At 33.8% G+C, this 19,229-nt stretch overlaps 1 protein-coding gene across 1 annotated transcript; it reads right to left on the bottom strand.

The window, feature by feature from the left end:
- Nucleotides 1-5,187: 5,187 nt before the first annotated feature.
- Nucleotides 5,188-13,339, bottom strand: LOC120067274. The gene is made up of 7 exons (XM_039018808.1): nucleotides 12,728-13,339; nucleotides 11,564-11,761; nucleotides 10,586-10,858; nucleotides 7,788-7,890; nucleotides 6,824-6,942; nucleotides 6,053-6,229; nucleotides 5,188-5,964 (listed from the first exon to the last, which is right to left on the bottom strand). The coding sequence occupies exons 1-7, from the start codon at nucleotides 13,016-13,018 to the stop codon at nucleotides 5,209-5,211; spliced, it is 1,917 nt and encodes a 638-aa protein (XP_038874736.1). The 5' UTR covers nucleotides 13,019-13,339; the 3' UTR covers nucleotides 5,188-5,208.
- Between the last annotated feature and the right edge of the window lie 5,890 nt (nucleotides 13,340-19,229).

Genomic DNA, 19,229 nt, shown 5'->3' with positions numbered 1-19,229 from the left:
TGGGCATCTCGAACAACGTCATACTCGGACTACTGTGAAAATCGATTAACAACTGAGTGTGACAATGGCAGACGATATCGAGTTGAGCCGATTGATTGTTATAAGATCCATGTGTGGGACAATCGATTGGATGGTATTGTGAACCTTCATACGAAGGAATGTACATGCAAGGAATTTGACTCACTCGGTATCCCATGTTCGCATGCAATTATGGTTGCGCGAGAACAAAACATTCCCATCCATGGTTTGTGCAGTCCATTCTATAGCGTCGACTTCCTCATGGCTACTTATGTAGAGCCCGTAAATCCATTCGGTCACATATCTAAATGGAAGAGACCTCTGGGATATATGGAAAAGCATATTGCACCTCCTAGAATAGTGGTACAGGTCGGGAGATGAAGAGTACAAAGAATACCATCAAGAGGTTCAAATTGTTAATTTAAAAAAAATTGAAATCCTTCTTATTGGATGATCATGATACTTCCCAAAAATGGAAATTCTTAATCATGGAGGAACAATATCACCATTTTTGTTCAAGCAAACAAATAAAATGCGGTAGGTGTGGGAACTACGGGCATAATCGACAAAACTGCAGTGAACCGCTCACGTCTAAGCGACCTACTTATTCTAATCCAAATTATTCAAATGTCGGTCAATTGTAATTGTCTATGTGCCACTTGTCTATTCACAAATCCTCAAAATTGTAACTTTCTATGTGCCATTTTTAATCCTCAGAACTGTAATTTTCTATGCGTCACTTGTCTATTCATGAATCTCTTCAAATGTATCGCTTATCTTGCTCTCCCTTTTATAAGTTTAATTAAGTGGTTGTCTATTCATGAACTATTTTGGAAACGTCCCGCTCTCGCTAATCTCGCTCTCACTTGTAATCCCTTTTAAAATGTCTCACTTATAAGTTTAATTACTAAAGTTTGTCTATTTATAAATCTCTTCAGATATCTTGCTTATCTTGCTCTCCCTTTTATTAGTTTAATTAAATTGTTGGCTATTCGTGAGCCATTCTGGAAACGTCTCGCTCTCGCTAATCTCGCTCTCACTTGTAATCCCTTTTAAAATGTCCCGTTTATAAGTTTAATTACTAAAGTTTGTCTATTCATGAATCTCTTCAGATATCTTACTTATCTCGCTCTCCCTTTTTATAAGTTTAATTAAATTGTTGGCTATTCGTGAACCATTCTGGAAATATATCGCTCTCTCTCTCACTAATCTCGCTATCACTTGTAATCCCTTTTAAAATTTCTCGCTTATAAGTTTAATTACTAAAGTTTTTCTATTCATGAATATCTTCAGATGTCTCACTTATCTCGTTCTCCCTTTTATAAGTTTAACTTGGTAGCTATTCATGAATGAATCTTCTAATCTATTTATGGTAGTTCTACACTAACAATTGAAATAACATGTTAGTAAAATTACATCAATGATATACATAATATACATGTATGTCAATAATATGGAGTGTTCGTCCACAATTGGCATGCCAATTGCATCCTATAGTCACTCATCTTATCCTGAGTGATTACAGATGAAGCACTACCAGTTACTAAATGTTCTAAGAATTTTACAACAAATATTCCACAATTTAACAACCTGTGCTATGTATTCATAGAGGTAGGTCGGGATATCTTCCAACGAGACGTTTTGATGCCCGGCTTCCAACGTTTCAAGTCACAGTAGTGAAGAAGCGATGGTAGAGTGTAAATCAACGGTTCAAGGAAAGACTCCAGCTTCTTCTTCGATGTCATGGATGGTAGTGAATCAAATATGAACAACCAGCCTCTATTTAGATCGAATGCAATCAACATCCAATGTTGATCGATGTTTGTTGTCGTATACACGAAGTCCACATCTAACCACTTGACATCGAATTTACCCATGACATAATCCGGTAAGGTCTCTTCCCCCTATGTTATGGCAGCATGCAAAGTCGACTTGTTCTTAATATGTTTGTAGACCTCATCTCGAGAATTTAGGTGACTCTACACGGCGAAAAGAACATTAAAAACACATAATAGTCAACCAACATATTCCTATTCAGAAGTACAGTAAATGGTTACCGTTATTCCAATTGGCAGGATGGTGAAGCTGGCCATGCACATGTCTGGTCGCCTATAGAGTTTATCTTTTATGAACAGAAATAGGATATTTAGGGTCCGCATCCAGTACGTTAGGAGAGGGGAGTAAACTATATGTACTCGATAAAAAGGACAAGGATTGTATACTTACGTCACACTCAACTCATGAACTTGGTTCGGTCAACTCCTAAAAAAGGAATTTGGATAATGGTTGAACTGCATTTTCTCGAATCTCGTTGTCTGTATTCTTATCGGCAATCTAGTTCACCATTTCCTTAAATATAGCAGTTAGAACCTCATGGTCCAAGAAGTATTGGATCGTCACTTTAAACTGTATCATAGGTACCCCAGGGAGAAGGTACTTAATATTTGGACGATCCAAAGGAAGTTGCACCATTTTCTTCTCTTTTGTTATTTTCTTTTTTGGTTCGAATGGAGGTGTGTATTTATCAACAGCCTTTCTTTTACGTGTTATTTTTCTACTCTCGACCATAACCTACAGAAATATAACAAAATGGTGAACATGTTGAATAACAAATATGAAGAAAGAAATTTTCGAATCACATAATGATTATACCTGTGAATCGACATGTAGGGTGTTAGAGGAGGTCGTGATATCAAGCTGTACAGATGAATTGAGAGGTAGAGGTGGGTTAAGAATAGGTGGAGGTGGGGTAGGTGACCTACATACAGGTGGGGTGTAGATGACCTACGTACAGATTGGGTGGGTGACCGAGATAGAGTCGGAATGGGGGACATGGTAGCATCGTGGCCTGTCTGTGGAGTGGGAGACCTCATCGCCTCAAACACCGTGGAACCCTTCATAGACTGTAATAGAGACAAAATAGTTGACAATTGTGCTTTGATGTCTCTCGTGTCCATCTCCAAGTTTGATACACGGGTATCCAAGCTCGATATTGAGTTGTCAATGCTTCGTAGGAAAGAATATACATCAGGATCAACATTGCCTCCCTCCCTGTGGCCCGAAACCTCCAGGACAGAACACTCCTCCTTAGGCTCAGGACATACGTCACTCACCGGCTCAAGACGTACGTCACCCACCAACACATCATGAAACATATCGTCGCAAGGGGTGTAAGTAGGTTGGTGGATGTCTTAGTCCCCATCAGATTCGTCGTCCTCACTCCACCTTCTGAATTACCTTAATGTTCACTTTCCCCACCTTCTGAACTATTCTCTGAACTACTGCCACTCTTTGAACTATTAGAGCTCCCTGAACTTTCGGTGTCAGAGTGTGCTTGTCTTACAGCCCGTCTATCAATTGGGGTATCCCGAAACTCCTTCTCAGCATCGGACATGACAAGATTTGACTTTTGTCTGCATTAAGAAACGCAGTAAGATGGTTAGTGTACATTTAACAACCGAATAAACATATTGTGGCTAGATAGATTACATTTACATTTTGAGACTAAAAAATTTCTCTCTCAAGTGCTTTGAATGACACCGAGTGGGAGCATGACCACCATAATATACGAGGCATGGTACCTTGCTCTTTCGAGTGGCAACGTTCCCTGCTATTGACGATAGGATCTCGTACGTCCACACCTAAATCCAAACAACTCAAATTTGTAACTATGTTGATGTTAAACCAAAGATAAAGTTAAGTTAAGGAACATCTACCTGGAATGCTTGGGGAAATCTACGGAGCGAGTACTTCACAACATAATTCTTATTTCCCCTCACCTTCTCCTTGTATAAACTAACCTTGTCATCTAGTGCAGTCTTCAGGGCGTCGAGTGTCCTCTGCCAAATAATTGTACCCCAATCAAGATTGTTGTAGTAATATTTGTCTTCAACATCGTCAAATAGAGTGCGATTAATAACATTCTTTTGCTTGTTTTTACCCATCCTTGCAACCTCTGTGTAATAATATACTAGGGAATTTTAACAGCATTATCGTCATTTTCAAATACCAAATTTTTGTATTCTTCTTCAAGTAAATTCAAGTGGAATGCGTCTGAGGTCGACCGATTACCAAAGTATCTCATCAAAAGTTCTTGTGAGGACTCCTCACTCCGTACAACTTGCATAGGAGACCGCTACAAACCAGTGATCAATAAAAAGTCGTCCTTAAAAAATGTGACGACCTTTCCTCTGACAAAAAAACTAATTAAGTCCACTCCTGACTTCTTCACTTCCCTCAATAACATATGGTGGATTAATGGGTTGTTGAATACAAGTTTAGTGTCTACAAAGCAATCAAAAACTATTTTCTTGAACATCTCTAACTGCCTTCTGGTAAGCTTCCCCTTTACAATCTTGTTGGCGTTGGCAACGTGAGCCAGGCACGTTACTTGCCCGGGAAACCTATCAACTTCACGAATTTTCAAAGAATTTGACATCTTAAATTACTCCTACATTGTATGAACATTAATTTATCAGTTAATAGATTCGTACTAAAAAATCACTAACAAAACATATTGTTAAAGTCTCACTCTCGCTAATCTTGCTAATCTCGCTCTCTCTTATCTTGCTCTCTCTCATCTCGCTCTAACCCCGTCTGCTCTATCCCATCTCGCTCTAGCCCATCTCGCTCTAGCCCATCTCGCTTTCGCCCGTCTCACTCTATCCCATCTCGCTCTCACAAAACTTGTCCACTACCTTGTCTGACTCTAACTATATTTTCTTCGTCCTCAACCAATGCAATCATCGAAGCCCAAAATAAAAAATAGATGCGACCGATTAAACCCCGAAATCAATTATGAATGTGACGACCGATCAAAAAAAACCAACCTAAATAACAACATGCAAGACAAATTAAATTCATTAACCCATTAGAGAATTTCGATTTCGGACACTTGCATGATAATTTTGAGCAGAGTGGGACGATGGTTGAGTTTGAGCGCACGAGTATCGTATAGACTAGAGGGGTACTTTTGTAATCTCATATCGTGATGACATAAACAAGAGGATCAATTGACAGTTCTTTAAAAAAAGGGGTCATTTGACATTATGGACCGAAATATTAGGTCATTGGCCCAAATTTTCCCAATATCTAAAGACATTACTTGAAGAATTGGTTGATTTACAATGGGCACCTGTATTAATGCTAGAAACATTTATATCTTATAGGTTTGAGATGCAATTAAATTATTTACATTTCATAATTGCTTAATACATCTTTTTCGAGTTCGTTGATCAATGATTCCATCATCTTTTTGTACATAGGCATATAATGATCATTAATCATTGTTCTAGAGAGACGCAGCTTACTATACAATTCTCTAGGTGTCTCATATATCCCAACTCTTTCCTGCATAATCTCCTCGTCATCATCCTGAACTAAATTATCGGAGTCCGATGAGGGAATGGAAACAATATGCATGGTTTTCCCGGGAGGATAAAAACGTATATTTTCCGAAGCATCTAGAGAAGACAATGGCTTTTCACTGCTTCCCTCGACATCGGTAAGCATACTCTCCTCTTCTTCTTTGATCTCTTTGGCTACTGTAGCCACATCGGCTTCTCGAGTAGTAACATCGACCTTTTTCTCCTGTCGTTGTAGTTCCTTTTCCAGTTCATACCACAACTCACCATCTGTAATGTCTTCGACATCAGTTGAGGCGATCATTCTTTCTTCGGTAATGAGGTGGTGTCGCTCCTCATCCGTGTCGCGATCTGAACTATCATCACCTGAAGTGCCAGACTCTGGCTTCTTTTTCTTTTCGATTGCGTTAATTGTAACTTCCCCAGCTAATAGTGATTCGTGATTTCTTTCAGTTATTAGAGGAACTTCGGGCAACTCCTCTGTGGGATTTGATAAAATGCCACCGTTTCTTCGGCGGGCGCCCATGCAAGACCAAGAAGATAGAGAAGAGCGAGTTCTCACAACTGCACTTTTCACGGCGGCCTAAAACCAATGTAGATCCCAATGTCAAATCAAACAACAAAATGAGAGGAAAGATCAATTTATTTTTTTTCTATTTTGATGAAGAGACCTGGGTGGTGGTCGAGACTGGACGAAGGAGGGCGCCGGCACCGGCAACCTTAGCTTTGGCAGTAGCTATGGATGGAAGGCGTGAGCCCAAAGCACTTGCAGAACGATAAACAACATTGAGAACCCTGGTACGCTCCACCTGATCTCGCAAATCATTCAGCCACGATGATGCTGTCACCTGATCATAACCAATCGTAACAATGGTAATGCATACAATCATAACCAATAGTAACAATGGTAATGCATACAGGAAATTAGAAAATATGATATGGTACTCAACAATAACATATTTTAAAAGTTATATAAATATCATTAAAATAAGATCAATTTAAAATACAAATTTAGGTATCTTTAAATTTTCAATTTTGTTCAATAGATTCCCAAATTTTCAATTCAATCTATTAGGTTTTTGACTTATTTGATATCTTTTAAATTTTACATATCTACTAGACAATTGAAAATTGAAAATTTAATTGATTGAAAAATATCTATCAAACAATTTTAAATTTCAAAGAGCTTACAAAGATAATAAATTGAAAATTCACTATTAAACTTTAAAGACAAAAAGAAAAAATAACGTTAAAGGAAGGCTATAGAGAACGGAAGGAGAAGGGAAAATGAAAGTAAAGGTATAACGGTGAAGTTATAAATTACTCAAAAAATAACGATTAATTTTATATAAAAAGGTATATATTTACAAGTTTTTTGTTTTGGAAAAGAAAAAACAAAATAACATAAAATTTCATAATAATTGTAATTTTTTTTTCATTACCTCAGATCGCAAGTCGTCAATAGAAGCCGCTGAGAAGCTAGGGACCAGATCTGAACCATTAATGATTGTAGTGATGAACTGCTTACCCGATTCTGCCAACTCCCATGTCATACAAGCAGCTGCACCAAATCGTGGTAAAATACACGTCGGCCAAGAATAGATTATTATAACTTGCAAAAAAGTAAAAATAAGACTGGCACGGCAAAGGGATGCAATAACCAAATACACGTCAGAAAAAAAGTTAATGATATCTCGATGGAATAAAATAATTTAAAAAATAATGTTGGCAAGTGGCAATGGCAAAGGCTATGGTTAGAAGATAAGTTCCTAGTTGATTGATACTCTACCCCTAGAAAGTCTCCGAACATTAAAGTTTATCATCACTTTTCAAAGCACGCAATACCTATTTTTTCTATTAATAGTCTCGATTTATTCTTATGGTTGATAATGCATGAGATGTTTGGGTCATAACTAATTTATAATGAAGTTATAGAGGCAAATCCCAAAAGTTTTATATATTTGTAGAATATTCATTGGTATCTCCAATATAAAAATGCTTAATTATTGATCTAAATAAATTTTATAATTTTTTTAAAATTACAGAAATATTCATTGACATCGATATTTTATCAATATATTCATTAATATACCTGTAAAAGTGAAATCTTAATATTAATATCTACATCGATATTTTATTATAATTATTGCAATAGCATCCGATATGTTCCCCTTTTATTTTCAAAGAAAATTGCTCAAGATAGTCAACAAATCTTATTCTTTATCAACGAAGAACCTTTGAAACTTGTTGAAACAAAGCAATGACTAAAGGAAACGATTGTAAAACATGGATGAAATGCATTGCTTTTCTTAGCTATTAAAACCATTAAAACAAAGAAATCTAAATCTCACATGATGATACAAGAAAAGAAAGGAATATCAACAAAGGAGGAGGAAGTTCGCAAACCTGGAGCAAATGTGATGCAAGTGCTAGAGGAGAACTCCTTTTGTTCTCGAAGAATATATGTTAATAAAGCAGCGGTTCCACCACCAAGAGAATGCCCAACAATCTGGATATTAAAATCTAAGCATTAGAAATGTAAGATCCAAGACTTTTTTATTTTCTTATTTCTTTACTTTTTCTTCAAAAGAGAAAAACAGCTCATTAGAATAGTTTTCTTTATTTTATAATTCATAAGTAGTATTTGGCTTGTACATCATTTTAGCGTACATCATCTTTTACTTCGACTTTGACCAGCTTAGAAGTCTCGTCTTAAACTAGAAGAAGTTCGGGTGGGTGATCCTATCTTTTCATTATTTAAATTTAACCTCATCTCATCGTCGTGCTTTTGTTGAAGATGAATAGATACTCATTTCTTGAAATATCAAAGGTGTTTTCACATGAAAATCTTAATATGGTTATCGTTGTAATAACTAAATACATTAACTTGCTTGTCAACCTGTCAATGGTGTTTTGGGTAGATGTGTACAGTTGAGTCCCAAACGGCAGACCTAGACCCTCATGCAAATGGCAGGTTTATCTAGTTTAGTTCACATTCCTAGTGGTTGCAGGTTAAACAGGTTCTTTCTTCCAAGGACTGATGGATGTAACATCCCAAGCCCTAGGCCCCAGACCCCGCCCAGAATTCAGATCAAGATTCGAAGGATTCAATCTTGATGACCCCAACATTCCCCTACATCCTAAGAGTGAAGACTATCTCCACAAACTAACACAAGTTCTTTCAGCATGTTTTGTCTTCATTCACATACTCTTTAGGAAAATTTCTAGGAGGTAACTTAATATAGAATTGCTCCAAACTAAGCATGCTTAACTTTGGAGTTTGAATTCTTATGATTGAGCCAACGAAAAGAAAGATGTACCTTGTTGATATAGGTAGTAACTTTTAATTCTCTTAAGTCTTTCTTAATCATACTTTCATATTCCCAGATCCCTTTTGTTTAGATGTAATCATAGTTCATTCATGTACTCCTCCAAAACTCAAGCGTTACATAAATCTTCTATCAAAAATAAAATTCAAATAAACAATAATTTAAGAAACTTTAACTTAATTTACCTAGAACTCGGATGTTACAATGGATCTTCTGAGTATGCTAATAAAATCTTTGTTGTCAGTTTTAATTGTTTCTTTTTAATATCCATGGTGTCAAAGGCTAGCTTGCGAGTACAAAAATTATTCTCACAAACTAACTACTTGATTCTAGTAGATTGGTTGCTAAGGAAAATTTAAGGTGGCCTTAAACCCATTCTCTCAAAGCCCTTTACCATTTACATGGACCCTTACGGATTATTGGCGTACACATTTGTATTCAGACTACGATGAGGAGTCCTCTTGTAAGATTTATTTCCCTTTGCGATGGGACATTAAGCTGGATGTGTGCGTGTAGAGATGTGGATGGGTGGGATTATGAAACTCCGAAGGGGGCCACGAATGAGATGACAAGGAATTTTTTCTGGGATGGTAGCTGTCGGCCTTGTTACCTGGTGAATTGAGGAAAAACATTACTACCCTGTCATCATGGAATTCTCGGTTTTCAGACATTCCAATTCAAGCATCAATGGTGAACATCCGAGTGGTTGGAAGACTCTCAAACCTAGAGGTAAAGCGAAAGGCAAAGCGTGATTTGATATAGCCAGCCAGGAAATATCACTTTTTCTTCCGGTTATTGGACTTAAAAGGCAAAGCCACCAGAGGCTGCCATAAGCTGGATGCTAGCATGTTGAGGCAAGAGATTGGGAACTTGGCCTCAGATGAGGTCGTCTTTCTGATATTTAGAGGGCTAAATTGGTTTGATTAAAGCTCTCGACGTGGTGCATTTTGGTGAAGGAAAGGACAGCTTTTTGGCCTCTTGTAACAGGGGATACTTTTTCTACGAAGTCTGCTTCTTTGAAGATGATGAAAACAGTCCCTAAAGTGAAATCTTCGCTGATTGATGCCAACTGGAATTTCAAATGTCCCAAGAAAGTTAAGGTTTCTTTGAGGTCTTTAAGCCCACAGAGGGTTAATGTTCAAGATGGATTACAGTGGAAACGTAAAAATTGGGCTTTGTCGCACCCTCTGTCTGTCGCCTATGCCTTACGAATGAAAAAAATCTAGACCATGTGTTACGCCACTGGTCTTTTGCTGTCAACGGGTGGGACTTCCTTTGGATTTAGAATGGCTGCTTGCCAAGAACTATAGATGGTTCAGGTTGGCTCCTTGAAGTCTTTCAAGAAGGCAGATTTATTTTGTGGAATTCTGCAGCTAGGGCGTTTATATGGCATGTGGCTGGAAAGAAAATAAAGGATTTACGAAGATAGGTTTTCCTGAAGTGTACAAATTACAGCAGCCAGCTTCATGGGGGGGTTTTAGTCCTAGGAATACTTTTATAATTACAACCTTTCTTCAATCTTAATATGTGAAAGCTTCTTTTAGATTCTCTTAGGAGGGGATATAGGTTGTTTGTTGATTTTCTCTCCCTTAACACTCTTTCATTTCTTACTAAACAGAAGTCTTCAAAACAAATAATCACCACAAGCCAATTGTCTTCAAATATGTAACTAAACACTTTAGAAAACTAAAAGGCCTCACAATAAATAAAAAATCCCAAAAGAATAACATAAGGCATCTCGGAAACATCTGGGAAAGAAATGCAATTTGTCAATTCAACCACGATTATGATGGAAATATGGTAGACAAAACAGAAGTTTTCACCAGCCAATAAAATCTGCTTAATAGAAGGAGACAAGGTAAGAAAATAACGTACCTTTATTTTGTAGTCAGGAAAATCGTCAAGACCTTTGAGTAAGAAAGGAGTGCTTAGCTTCGCAATCCAACGAGCTGCAGCAACCATCCCAAAGTGTGCATATCCTAGAACTAGATTACTTATCCCGCCATCATGTAAAACTGAATGATGGAAAGGAACCACTGCACCAGTTACTGCTGTTAATGTATCTTTGATACTATGAGTACCCCGAATCAATAGAAGGAAGCATTTTGAATTACTGTCACGAATTATTGTAAAGGCAGGCTTCAAAATCTGCAATTATTAAAGGTAGTACTTAAAATTGATAGTAAAAAAAGTCGAGTCAAATAAAGAATTCTAACCACCGGAAACAATAAAGGTTAGAATTTCTATAAATACTAAAACTCACGTTATCATAGAAGAAGATATTTAACTATTACGAGAAATGGCAAGCATCAAAACTTAAAATTAAAAATAAAAAATAAAAAAGTAAAAAAAAATCAAAAACTTGTTTTTGTTTTTAGATTTTGACTAGAAATTCAAGTGTTTCTTTAACAAAGGTGTAAACTAATAAAAAACTTGAAAAGAAACAAGCATAAATTTCAAAAACAAAAAATGAAAAATGAAATCATTTCTAGGACCTTTCATTTTTCTCTTACTTAAAAAAGAAAAAAGGAAAAAAAAGACTACAACAAAAAAACATGTTTTTAAAAAACTACCTATTTAATTTTTTAATTTGGTTTGAATTTTGAAAGCACCCTTAAGAGGTAGACAATAAAGTAAACAACTCTAGAGGTTGAAGTGGTATTTATAAACTTAATTTTCAAAAGGTAAAAAACAAAAAATACAAATGGTCATCACACAAAACTCTTATTTTTTTGGACTGATTTTGTTATAATGTTGATAACGCAGTTGTCCTAGGAGAATATTAATAATGCTATTGAATCAACGTATGAGAAGCAAGGCTTTAATCTAAATAAGTTCTAGAAGGGTAAATACCCCTGCTTTTGGTTTCTGAATAAGCACTTCCTCCGGAGAGTAGCCGGCAGATTCCAGAAAAATTGGGAACGGTTTCTTAGAGAAAAGCATGCAGAAGGTGAGCAACCGCAAAAAACTCTTCAGCTCTGTGATAATCTCAGGACCTTTAAGTTGTACACTATCGTTGCCCGCATACACGTTAGCAACTTGTAAGTTACCCTGCACAGTAAAGTCGATAAGTCCAAATTACAAAATCTACATGTTCTCAGAAATGAATTCACTTTCAAGTTCCGGTACAAGGAAAATAAAAATCATCTGGAAGAAATGAAAGAAAAACGCTAGAAAATCTAATTTGGTAACAACAAATTACGGCATATGAAGACTTTTACGTCCTCTATCCACAATCAAGAAACGGAGGCTCCTAAACGACCACGGGAATTTTGTGCATTTCATATTCCTGATACGAACAGGAACAGAGGAGAAAATAAACAACCAAGCCATTACATGCACGTCAAACAATCAAAGATCGATAGTTGTGGCAGAGTAACAACGCTACGTCCATAACCTCATAACTTAAATCTCTTTTGTGTTCAGTACAGGGATAACAACAGGCATTCAAAAATTAACAAACGTGCAACAAAAGGAAAAAGAAATGAGAGAGACAGAAAAATATAAAACAATCAGGATAAATTAGTACATGTCAAGTATCTTATTGATGAAAACAACTTCCTACAGTCCACATTCAAGAAATGAAGGATCTAAACTGACCCGGAATTTTATGTAGTTCACACTCTTGATATGAACAGGACTAGATTGACATAACCTCGATTAAATCCAGACTCAAAGTATACATAACCTCTTGAGTATATTCACTCTCAAGTTGTAGCACAAGGAAAACAACCGGCATTCACAAATGAAAAACCAGAAAACAAGCACCAAGGAATCTAAAACAGGAACAATAAATTACGGCATACCAAGACTAAAAATAAAAAACAACGTCCTTGTGTGAAGAAGAAATGAGGCTCTCAAACTACCACCGGAATGTTATGTATGTTCACACTCTCGAAACGAACCCGAATGCAGAAGAAAAACAAACCACAAGCGAATGCGCGTCGTCCAGAGAAAGATCGCGAGCGGTGTCTGACAAATCGAAAAAAATAAAATCTAAAAGAAAAACGAGTGCACCTGTCTCCGCATCAAGTAATTGATGCCAAATGCCAAGTCGCCGATCGGCCATTTGCCTAAGGTCTCGGAGTATGTGAACCTAAGAGTCTCCGATAGAGTAGTAATCGTCTCAAACCACGTCGCCGGCGCCTGAGCCGGCCTCCGAGAGATCCTTCTCCTTCCCGATCTAATCGATTTGGACAAATTATCGCTCCGATCGTCTTCATCGCCTTTTGCTGCTAATCTACGGCTCAGAAGGTAATAAATAATCAAGGCGGCTCCCGCATAGGTTGCCATTGCGCCGGCCGCCATGGTATCTAATTGTTGAGATTGAAACCTCAAGAAAAAACCATCAAAACTCGAAGTGCGATGATTTTGTGTTGCAAAATTAACACTTCAAACAAGAACCGCAAATCTGTCAATAATCGAATGCGAATGAATCTAGGGCTTCGAAAATTGGAGAAGTATAGAGGAGAGGGGGAAGAAGAAAAGAAGAAGAAATTCAGGAAGGCGGATATGATTCCTAAAATCTGGAGAGATTATTGCGTTTGTTTGGAGGAAAAGCAGAGGTAAATCTTTACATGGCGTCTGGGACGATGGTAAGGGCAGTTTCGTCATTGTAAAGGTATGCTCGGTGTTTGGGTAACGAATTACGATCGCCGAAACCAAATAAAAGCGTAAAAATAAGTAGTTTGACAATAAAGTCAAGGATATTGGTTTTTTTCTCTCTCTCTCGTTTTCTTTTTTCTGACGAAAAACTTGAATTTGATTTTTAAATTACTGTTTTTTAATATATTTTTAAATTATGTTATTTTTCTAATTAAATTATACAAAATACACCGATATTGAAAAGATTTAGAGACAGTTTGGGATGCTGAATTGACGTAAGAGGTCTGAAGTTCATATGTTGTACTTGGGATGCAAAGTTTAGTTCATATGTTGTACTTCAGAGTTGAGTTCATATGTTGTACTTAGGATGCAGAGTTGAGTTCATATGTTTGATGCAATTTTTCAAATTCTAAATAATATGCTTTTATGATTATTATTACCCATCTTTGTTTGAATAAAATATGAATTGCAATTTTTTCCTTTTAATTTTTAAAACTTTTCTTTCTTTCTTTCTTTCTTTCTGGGACAATAAACAACCATTAACTCATCATATTTCTTGTAGAAATATTATTAAATAAAATAAGAAATTAAAGTGAGATAAAATTTTTTGATTCTAACTATTTTTTCTCCACGAATTTTATTATCATCTTCTTCTTTTTCTTTCTTCCTACTGTTGCTATATTTTTACTATGTCATTAATTTTTTTAATTAAATCCCCCTCAGTAAATGGAATGTTACCACATTTCTTCTAATAGTTTCACTTTCATTTCTTCTAAATTTAGAGAATCGTCAAATAACAAATCTATATTTTTTACTAATTCTAGCTGGAAAATGTTCCAGAAATTTTATTTTCATTTCATGGTTTTTTTTTGTTATATGTTACATACTTTTTAACTACATATATACATTTCGTCTAAATATTCTTTAACCCTCATTTGATATGTGATTTTATTATGTATAAATATTACACTTAATGTAGACAAAATAATATTTTTTATATATATAATCAACAATCCTACAACATACTTTAACCGTCATTAGTCTTATAGTGGTCGAAAGTGGTTGTCAAAATTGACTATCGAAGATAGTTTTTGTTGGAGTTTGTAGTCGAAAGTGGTTGTCAAAGCTTGAAGTTTGTTACATGAATGTGTACTGGAGTTAATTGTTGAAGTTTGTCATTGGAGGTGGTTTTTGAATCCCGAAGTTGGTTGGGCGAAAGTGGTCGTCGAAGTTAATCATCAAAGATAACTTTTACTGGAGATTGCAGTTGGATGTGATTGTCAAGTCCGAAGTTAGTCGCATGAAGATGGTATTAGAGTTGGTTGTCGGAGTTTTTCGTCAAAGGTGGTTGTTGAAGCCTCGAGTTGGTCGTTTGAATTGCTCACTCAAAGGTGATTATCGAAGGTGATTTTGATCGGAGTTGTTGTCGGAGTTAGTAGCGTGAAGGCGGTCGTCAGAGTTGGGTCACTAAGGGTGGTTGTCAGAGTTTGGATTTTGTCGTTGGAATTGTCATAAGAAGTGGTTATCGGAGCCTAGAGTTAGTTGATGGAGTTGTCATCGGAAATGGTTGTCAAAGCTTGGAGTCGTCATCAAAGGTGGTTGTCGGAGCCCGAAGTTAGTTCTTGGAGTGTGACAGTGACTGATGGGTAGAGCTATTGAAAACATGGAAATAAAGGAAGAATTGGGGTAAGTTGGAGTGGGTTTATAAAATATACCAACTCAACTCCACCAACATTTAAAGTTGGTGGACCATACAAACCAACTCAACTCAACATGAGTTGTGAACCAAACACCCCCTCCTCTTTAGTAGAGATTCCATATTCTATTTAATGTTGAGATTCCATATTCTATTTAATGTTTTCAAAATTTCAACAAATTTGTGTTTGGGAGACCATCTGACATCTGATTTTCGAATTTTGTGATCCAAATCGTGTGTAATTTTTTTTGTTTTGTTTTTTATGTTCTGATTGTAGCCATATTTTAAATTTTTTTAATTTTGAAATGCAAATTTATAATAAATAGAAATAAAAACATTTCAAAATACTATAATGTTATAAATTCAATTTTTTTTTTAAAATGTATTATATATTATGTAATGTATTATAAATTATATAATATTACAAGATAATAATCATATAAATTCGTTTAGCATAAATCATATAAATTAATTAATTAATAATAGTTTGTTGTCAATATTATATTAGTGGGTAACTACTTTTATGATTTATAAAAAAAATACAGTATCAAACAATTTTCAAACAATTATTTAAATTATAATACAGTTTCTAAATATTCGATCAGACACATTAGTTTTATTGAATCCCTTAGGCCTCGGTAAACATTTGAGTTTTTTGTTTTAGTTTTTGAAAACAAAGCCTACAAACACCTCTACCGCCTTTAAATTTCTTGCTATGTGAATCTACTTTCTACTCATGTTTTAAAAAACGAAGCCGAATTTTGAAAACTACAAAAATAGTTCTACTTCACATTAACACGTGAACTTTTTTATACAAAAAATCACATTTTATCTTTACCTAATATCAACATCGAGAAAATCCTAAAAAAAATCCATCTATCTAAAATATTTTTGTAAAATCAAATTATGATTTAAATTTTAAATCTCCTCTATAAATAGTTTACTTAAATATTTAGTTTGCATCGGATGTCTCCTCTTTTTTTTTTTTCTTTTTTTTTTTTAAAAAAAAAAACTGTTAAACCACTCTCTCTAATTTTTATAGATTTGTTTTTTATAGTGTATTAGTTAATTAGTTGTTATAAATATATTAGAAATAGATTTTTATTTCTAATCAAAATTATTAGATTTTATTTTAAAATTTTCTTATTATAAATGTAGATATTATTAGTTTGTTCGTTCATTTAAATATGATTAGTTTGTTCATAAATTAATAGATAAAAAATTGAATTCCAAAACTTAAAAAATGTTTTAAAAAACATTAATTCAATTTTTTTTAGTAATATGAAATTTTTTAAAAACTCATATATATATATATAAATAATTCAGTTATAAGAATCTTATTTTAATTAACACATTTACATTTCATTTTCAATGTTATAAAATATATATAACGACATAGTTCAAACTAGTATTAAAAAATTCTTTAAATGACCATTTTATAGCTTCTCTTTTAATTAAAAAACTACAAAAATTGTGGTTGATGGGTAAAAACAAAAATACATATGTGGCACTATTCACAACATGTTAATTTAAATTAACTGACAAACTAATGTGTAAATTTTGATTATACAAATTATTTTAATAATTTATTTTAAGATTTCTTTGCGAACAACCAATTTAAGATTCAATATATGATAGCAATGATCTCAATCACTTATAGTATTCTCATTCTTACACATTACGTCAAATTAATCTTTTTATTTTAACGTGTAATTATCAAGATGAACGAATAATTCAAAGATAATTGACATTTGTTTTTTTCAACTGAGAGAAAAAGAAACAATATTTACTTTTTGGCTACATATAAGTGGAAATGCTGTAAAAGAAAAAAACACAGAACAAATAAGGGTCTTAACTTTTCATAAGTAATAGAATGTTTTATAATAATTAGAAAAAACTCGAAATATCACCGAAATAGATTAAGGTATTGAAGCCGCAAGTGGAGTGGCCATTATATTATAATAATAAAAGTGTTGTAGTGTAAAATGGATGGATGAAATTGAAGAAGGGCAGGAGATAATGACAAATATCAATAGCTGTCCATATTTGGATCGGAGCTCTTAAACAAAAATAAATAAAAATAAAAATAAAAACAAAATTGGATTGGAAGCTTGGGGAGGTGGGCCCACTTTGAAACCTTGGTAGTTCCACTTCAAAAAATGCTACTCCATATCGATGTTTTAAAATCAAATTAAAAAATAATAATAAAATCATTATTTTTCTGGTCACGATGTATTGCGATCTTTACTGTTACGAATTTGACCTTGTAAATAAATGTTAGGAAAATATATTTTGTGATATTTATTTAATGAATTAAAACAGATTTTTGATATAAAATTAAAACGTCTTTACATTTAAATTTAGGGGAAAAAATTAGTGAATTTTGGTAGATTCGTCTTCTTATCTTGGACATTGCTTTCCTTTTTGAGTCAAATGTAAAAATTAACTAATTTAGAGTTGAATTTAATGAAATTATATGTCTAAAGCAAAAACAAATACTCTCAAAAATTGAGATGGAACTTTAAAGGAGAAAACGATATGTAATATATACAACACAATATATTTGATATACATTCGATTTTTTTAAAAATAAATAGAAATATATTTGATAAATACATGAACAAGATAATTTGTATTATATATTGTCTTATATACCGAACAATATATGTAATGTGTATTTACATTTTTTAATATATTTGTAAATATACAAAAATTATGATATATGCTAGTTGAGATGTTAAGAGAGAGGTGATGGATTTTCAACAAGGAATATAGAAAAAATAAACTAAATCTCCTAAAATGAAGAAAAATATAAACCAAATAATGATAAAAAGGATAAACTGGTCCAAAATTAAAGAATGAAATAGTTAAAAAACTATGACATATATGAAATATACAGTGCATGAAAAAATGTTTAGACTTTATACTATGAGCGGGAATAAAAATAAATAATTGCAAATGTTATTGCTTTACTTTTATTATTTGATTGCTAAATGTGCTTGTCCATCAACTTGACATTCAAGAATATCTACATCGTTTAGATGGGAAGAGTATTTTCAAAGTTGAGAATTAAGGCAACCAATTCATATCTCAAACATATCGACATATTACCGACGTATCATTATTTTAAATTAGTCATTTTGGGACCAATTTGAAATGATTCAATTAATTAAAGTATCATTGATTATAGATGTGACTCCTCCGTTTTATAAGTTGAACTTGAAATAAAAGAGAGATTTTTTTATTTTTATTATTATTTTTATATATATTGTGGTTCCAATAAAACTATCACCCAAGTGGTATAAATATATCTTTTTATTTAAATTAGAGAGGCACTTTGAACCATTCATCAAGCTCCTTTAAACACATAATTATATCATCACAAATTTTAGCCTGCAACTATTTCACATAATGTCTATACATTTGATGAACAAAAGAAATAAAAAGGCTCCAATCAAATTATGAAAACAAAACAAAACAAAGAATAATAATAAAACTTTAGCCATAGGCCCATTGATACCTACTGAAATAGTAGAGGGGACAAGTTTGAAAGCTCTAGTTTGTATGTTTAAAGGTCAGATTCATAACTCATAAGCTCTAAAAATTTCTTATTAGATAATAATAATAATAATAATAATAATAATAATAATGTTGTTTAGAATCTTTAGATGGTTTTGATTTTAATAAAGTTAATATTAATATTAAATTGGGCATTAATTTTTAATAGGGTAGAAGGTTCTCATCTGAGGATACGACCGCCGACCGGACACGCCAGAAAACTTTACAGGCAGTTTCGTTTTCGTTGTGATAGCATTATCTAAAAATTGCCCCCGTTTAAATACTGCCCTCAGCCATTGGTTGGCCATTCGTATTTATCTTTAATTATATGAGATTATGTGACCATGCCTATTATTATTTTATCCATTCTTGTTAAAAGAAAAAAAATTATTTTATCCATTCAACATTTTTAGGCCTGCCGACTGAGATCAAACCTATTAACTTCAAAGTCTGAACAAACTTTATATAAATTGAACCATATTCGTGTTTGACAACAAACCATTTACTTAAACTCAACTAAAAAATCCACTCCATTTAAAATTTCATTGGTTTTATTGATTTAAATCCAGCTTCCAGATTGATTCATTCAATTCTATAATTTATAAAATAAAAAATTAGTGTTGACATGAACATAACTAAATTGGATAAGACATGTGCTCA

The sequence above is a fragment of the Benincasa hispida genome, chromosome 12 (genome assembly GCF_009727055.1).
Source record: "Benincasa hispida cultivar B227 chromosome 12, ASM972705v1, whole genome shotgun sequence".
NCBI classification, from domain to species: domain Eukaryota; kingdom Viridiplantae; phylum Streptophyta; class Magnoliopsida; order Cucurbitales; family Cucurbitaceae; genus Benincasa; species Benincasa hispida.
Note: the sequence above shows the minus strand (reverse complement) of the source record. Positions and strands in the feature narration are given on the sequence as shown.

Bases quoted from the DNA above. Each gene is read 5' to 3' on its own strand.
- LOC120067274 (XM_039018808.1), bottom strand. From the start codon at position 13,018: ATGGCGGCCGGCGCAATGGCAACCTATGCGGGAGCCGCCTTGATTATT. The intron at 11,762-12,727 runs GTGCACTCGTTT...TTTACTGTGCAG, and splicing joins ATTACTTGATGCGGAGACAG to GGTAACTTACAAGTTGCTAA. The intron at 7,891-10,585 runs GTACGTTATTTT...TTTAATATCCAG, and splicing joins TTCCTGACTACAAAATAAAG to ATTGTTGGGCATTCTCTTGG.